We start from the raw sequence: 5,529 nt of genomic DNA, 5'->3' as shown, positions 1-5,529 counted from the left end.
CGGGCCACTAAATAAATTTTAAAGCATGAGAATTTCCACTCTCCTGAACTGTGGGAAATTGACACTGTTATTTTAATCAAAATTTCATATCATTTTGGGTCAATATAAAGCAKAAATTGTGGGAATTTAAATGAGTTTATGTTTGAATTTGGCTTTTCATTTCAACAAATATGATTGTACCTAGTTTCCTTCATTTTCAGCCTTAAAACTGTGTGAGAAGTTGGATAACCAATTTAGCTTGCTTTTATCTTTTGACTCAGTGTTGCAAAATGAAAATCTAGAGTCACGTACATTTCTGTAATGATTGAAAAAAGTATGTGGATGACTAGTTGATTTATAACTCCACTCATTAATTGGGAGATTAACACTGTTACTGAGAAGATTGTAACTGAAGGCAGTTAAATATGTCCCTGTCTTGTAGGCAACGTACGAAATTTGCTGTTTTCCTTCAGTTAACAGCTAACATCTTAAATGCTATAGGGTTGTTGGGTTTGTCTTTGTTTTTTTTCCATCTAATCTGTTGTGAACTGACTCCACACTAATTTTGCAGCACACCCTGAATAGCATGTCATTACACAACTACATGTATTTCTCTACATATTTTATTTGTAAAAGAGTTCTCTGATTATGCGTTACTTGCCAGTATTCAAATGAAATCTGTATGTGAGATTTAATATCAGCCCTTGCAATCAAAATGAACTATTCTGAGGGGGTCATCTACAAACTGCTCAGTGTCTTGTTTCTGTTGGGTGTCCCAGTCTTCCAGACAACCTGATCAGCAAGTGTTCAGGGGGATGCTGCTTTGTTCTTCTATTCCTAACCTTCCCCTCACCCCTCCCTCCCCATTCTCTTGCATTCAAGCATTATACAAACCTTTCAGATCCTTTTTTACATATGTCTAAATGCAGTGCCATGACTCCTGACATAATCTTCTATGTATCCAGTGTGTTGAAAATAGGAGGCTACAGAGAAGGGAGAGACACCTGTTTGAAAAACTTAAGCACCACTTAGTATTAACTCTGCTTTTCTGTTTGTGCCGTGTGTGTAAGTCAGTCGGATAGCTGGGAGCTGCAGGGTTGTCTCTTCCATCTCCCTCTTAAGTGTATGTGATAAATGCAGTTTGTTTGCAAATGCAGGATTCACCAGTTCAGATATGACTTGCATTTGTAGCTGTACATCAGTTGGTTTCTACACATCTATATTCTTCCTTTCTAACTCAACACAGCTTCTTATGCATTTTGCAGCAACTGAAAAATATAAAAAGCAATGCTGATTTGGGGATTTCCTTCGCTGCAGKGAAGAGAGTTTAAAAACCTTTTACTTAATTGTGGTCTAGCCTTTTTGTTTTGTATTTTCATAAGGGTACTAAAAACCTGAAGATGCAAGTGTGGCTGTTACTCCCTCTAAAAAAATCAACCCAACTTTCCTTTAAAATGCGAGTACCTGTAGTATTATGTCAGTAGTGCACTGAGGCACAAGAATGTTGCTTACTCTCAGAATGTTACTAAATGCTTTTATTTCAACTCCTTCTATTACAGAACATGAAAAGCAGCGATTATGTAAGAGCACAGATTATATGAATTTGCACTTCAAAGTCAAATGGTTTTATAATGAATATGTGCGAGAACTCCCCACTTTCAAGGATGCAGTGCCTGAGTACTCTCTGTAAGTAGAGAGCAGAGGAGTCTCCCGTGAGTCTGGGCTTGGTGCAAGGGTTTATTTTGCTCAAATGCTTATCCTGAAGTCTGTGCAAGATTTCAAGCTATGTAGTCCTAAAAATTCTTTTAATATACTTTTCATGTTTCCTCCCCTTAAATTCTTTATTCTCTCAAATGAATTGTTCCAGGTATTAAAAGTAGTACTAGCTATTCAATAGGACTGTTTTTATTCAACTGTTGTAACAGAAGCTGCACATAAATGGCAAAATCTTTTGGCCAGAAGATGCCTGAATAAGGTAGAAATTGTGGAAACCGCAGCAGCATTTGTTCCTACATTCATTTCATATCAAAATCTGGGCTAAGATACAATGCTAATGACATATACTACTAAACTGATTCTTACTGTATTGAGTTAATATTCTTCTAGTGTTTTAATTTGCTCCTCTTTTCCTGAAAGTAATACATTCAGTCCTGTGCTTTGGTATAAGCTATCGTCATTTCCATTCCTTCATTTTCARTAAGTCTGTTGATTTGCCTAGATGGTGTAGGGCCTGTCATTGCTTTTAAAAAATCCTGAATAGATAAAAGAGAAATAAAACACACCCAATGTTTTATTGAAACAAAGCTTCCTCCAATTAAAAAAAAAGAAACAAAAAGAATGTTAAAAAGTATCATTGCTGATAAAAGACACATTCTAAAATAAAAATTTGGCAGAATTTGATACCCTACAATACTTGGCCTTATTTCTCTGAGTGATACCATTCATTCTGTCTCTAGAGTAGACCAGAGAGAGTCTGTATCATTTTATTCCAGTCGCATACATGTTTTCCGAACATGTTTTGTTTGTCCAAATTGTCTCTTCTTCTGGGAATCCTACCACAAGAGTAGGGTAGAGCTAAAGCCTGAAATATCTTTTGGTAGCCTCAATGTCTTTGATGGTACAAAATTTATCTAGAATGAAAGATGACTTAGGACTACAGCAGGTGTGAAGACACAAAGTGCCCAGCTACTGAGTTGGATTACGCTTCTTCTCGCAGAATCATTATGGAATTTACTTAGCCAAAATTATTTTTAATTTTCAGGTGGTTTGAACCATTTGTCATTCAGTGGCTGGATGAAAATGAGGATGTCTCAATGGAGTTTCTTCATGCTGCACTAGAAAGAGACAAAAAAGATGGGGTAAGTCCTTATTTTTTAAAAGAAAAGAAAATAGTCATACTAAGGCAAGATAGTGATTTAATACTACAAAACCTGAAGTACAGCTGGTCCCACAGTGTCCTTATTAGACCTCATAAGCTATGCAGTCAGTAATGCTGTGTAGAAGATAACTCCATGGACAAATTTGAGGTCTGGAAATGTTTTTCATCTGCCTAAATTCCCCTTAGATTTTGGTTTCATTTTTGTCTGATGCTTACTGATATTCCATGCTGTCCTTTACATACTGTGCTTATTCTATGAGCTGACTACTTTGCATTGGTTTAATAAGTGACTCCTGCAATATAAGATGATACTGTTTCCATATTATCTAAAGAGACCTTTTAGATGAACATTTTTACCAAGGGAAGATGTTTATTCTAATTCCCCTAATTATTTCATTAAATTATGCATAAATTATTGCATATGCATGTTACGCATACATTACTGCAATGTGTACTGAGAAATGTCTCCAGAAACTAATCATATACAAAACAGACTTATCAAAGTTCGTGTTTACAAATTTGCAAAGTCACAACAAATACAAATTTCAGAGGTTATCTTACTGCAACTGCACTGAAGATCCTCCAAGGATATCACAGATGTCTTGAAGCTGGGAATGCTTTGCTATTGACATACTTGTAAGAGGGGATTGTGTTCTCAGCTTGCAGAGAACAAGTCTGTTCTCTCCCTTTGAGTGAAAAAGAGAAGTACATGTAGTCAAGGTTGTAAAAGTGTCCTGATGTTGTGAAAGAGCAAGAATTTTGTGTTCATTTTTGAGTGGATTGAAAAAAAGTGACATAGAATCGTAGAATCAATAAGGTTGGAAGGGACCTCTGGAGACCATCTAGTCCAACCTCCCTGCTCAGCAGGGTCAGCTAGAGCATGTTAGACAGGGTTGCAGCCAGGCGGGCCTTGAAAATCTCCAGAGRAGGAGACTCCACAACCCCTCTGGGCAGCCTGTGCCAGTTCTCTGTCACTCTCACAGTGAAGAAATTTCCCCTCATGTTCAGGCAGAACTTCCTGTGCTTCAATTTCTGCCCATTGGCTCTTGTCCTGTCACACGGGACAACTGAAAAGAGCTTGTTCCTGTCCCCTTGACACCCTCCCTTCGGGTACTTATACACATTGATAAGATCCCCTCTCAGTCTTCTCTTCCCCAGGCTGAAGAGGCCCAGCTCTCGCAGCCGTTCTTCATGGGGCAAATGCTCCAGCCCTCTGATCATCTTTGCAGCCCTACGCTGGACTCTCTCCAGCAGCTCCRTATGTCTCTCTTGTACTGGGGAGCCCAGAACTGGACACAGCACTCGAGATGAGGCCTCCCCAGGGCTGAGTAGAGGGGCAGGATCACCTTCCTTGACATGCTGGCAACAGTCTTCCCAATGCACCCCAGGAGGCCATTGACTTTCTTGGCTGCGAGGGCGCATTGCTGGTTCAAATGTGAAAAACCAGTGAGTTTTTTTAAATGTATGTTTTTTTCTTTTATTTCTTTTGACTCTAGGAGGAATTTCAAGTTTAAGAAGTTCAGTTAGTACAGATTTGTTCTCAGGACATAGTTTCTCAAGTATTAACTCATTTGAATGTTTCCTCTCTCTAGTTTCAGCAAACATCGGATCATGCCCTCTTCTCTTGCTCTGTGGTTGATGTCTTCACGCAGCTCAATCAAAGCTTTGAGATTATCAGGAAACTGGAGTGTCCTAATCCAGAAGCACTATCTCATTTAATGAGAAGATTTGCAAAGGTAGATTAAAAATCAATGCAATTCAACCAGGCTTCAGAGAAAGTAACATTCTGTTGCCATTGTACTTAAAATTAAGTAATTCTGTGTTGTTTAGAAGCCATCTCCTTTAGGCTTGGGTGGGATTCTTAGAAAAACATAGTCTGTGGTTTATTCTTAAGACAGTGTTTTTCATCTACTTTCTCAAAATCCTTTACCAATTTGAGTTCTATCGTCGCTGAGRTTTAATATGTATATATTTTTATGCAATTCTTTATTATTCTTGCTAAGCACTGATCACTATTTAGTTAACAGAGCAACTCGGTGAAATTCAGTTATCTAATCAGTATGGGGAAGGGAAAATTCAAGGTATGACAACAAAGTATTGCTGTTCAAAGCCCTGAAGTGATAGTTCCCATTCATCAGCATGTCAGTCATGCAGTAACGTTTATTCTAATGGTTTACTCTCATGGGTAATTTTAGAAGCTGATCAGATTCATGTGTTTTCAGGCAAATTGTCTGGCCATTTCGTCTCTCATTTTTAACTGGAGTTAATATTCACTTTTCTCTGATTTTCTTTGGAGCATTTTCAGGAAAGAGAAGGCCAAATATTAAGATCTATTGCACTTCTAGAGAAAAATGAAGAAATCTGAAGCCTAGCCTAACTTCCAGTTCTCTGTTAAGGTTGTGTCCTCAGTGCTCTACAACAGATAGATAGCTGTCTGCATACCTCTGATGTATATTCCTTGACCTCTGATGAATGGGGTATGGTGGAAGGGGTATGACAGGGTTGTGGCAGGATGGATAGGTAGAGCATGCAGTCTCAGAAAAAAGGAAGAACCATTGATACTGTACAAATGAGGGCTTTGACCCTACATGCTGTGATATATTATCACCTTCCAAGAACAAGGCTGCCAAGAATCAGACTGTAAAGCAGCTGTTTGCAAATACTTTTTTTTT

At 38.2% G+C, this 5,529-nt stretch overlaps 1 protein-coding gene across 1 annotated transcript in view; it reads left to right on the top strand.

Moving 5' to 3' along the window:
* The window catches only part of UNC13C (unc-13 homolog C), a 181,411-nt gene that overhangs the window by 128,529 nt on the left and 47,353 nt on the right, over positions 1-5,529 (top strand). The window contains exons 18-20 of the mRNA XM_085303380.1: positions 1,539-1,665; positions 2,741-2,837; positions 4,450-4,593. Coding sequence (XP_085159506.1) covers positions 1,539-1,665; positions 2,741-2,837; positions 4,450-4,593 — 368 coding nt within the window. The remainder of the gene's footprint in view (positions 1-1,538; positions 1,666-2,740; positions 2,838-4,449; positions 4,594-5,529) is intronic.

The sequence above is a fragment of the Rhea americana genome, unplaced genomic scaffold (genome assembly GCF_003343005.1).
Source record: "Rhea americana isolate MKP2758 unplaced genomic scaffold, rheAme1 scaffold_2, whole genome shotgun sequence".
NCBI classification, from domain to species: Eukaryota; Metazoa; Chordata; class Aves; order Rheiformes; family Rheidae; genus Rhea; species Rhea americana.
Note: the sequence above shows the minus strand (reverse complement) of the source record. Positions and strands in the feature narration are given on the sequence as shown.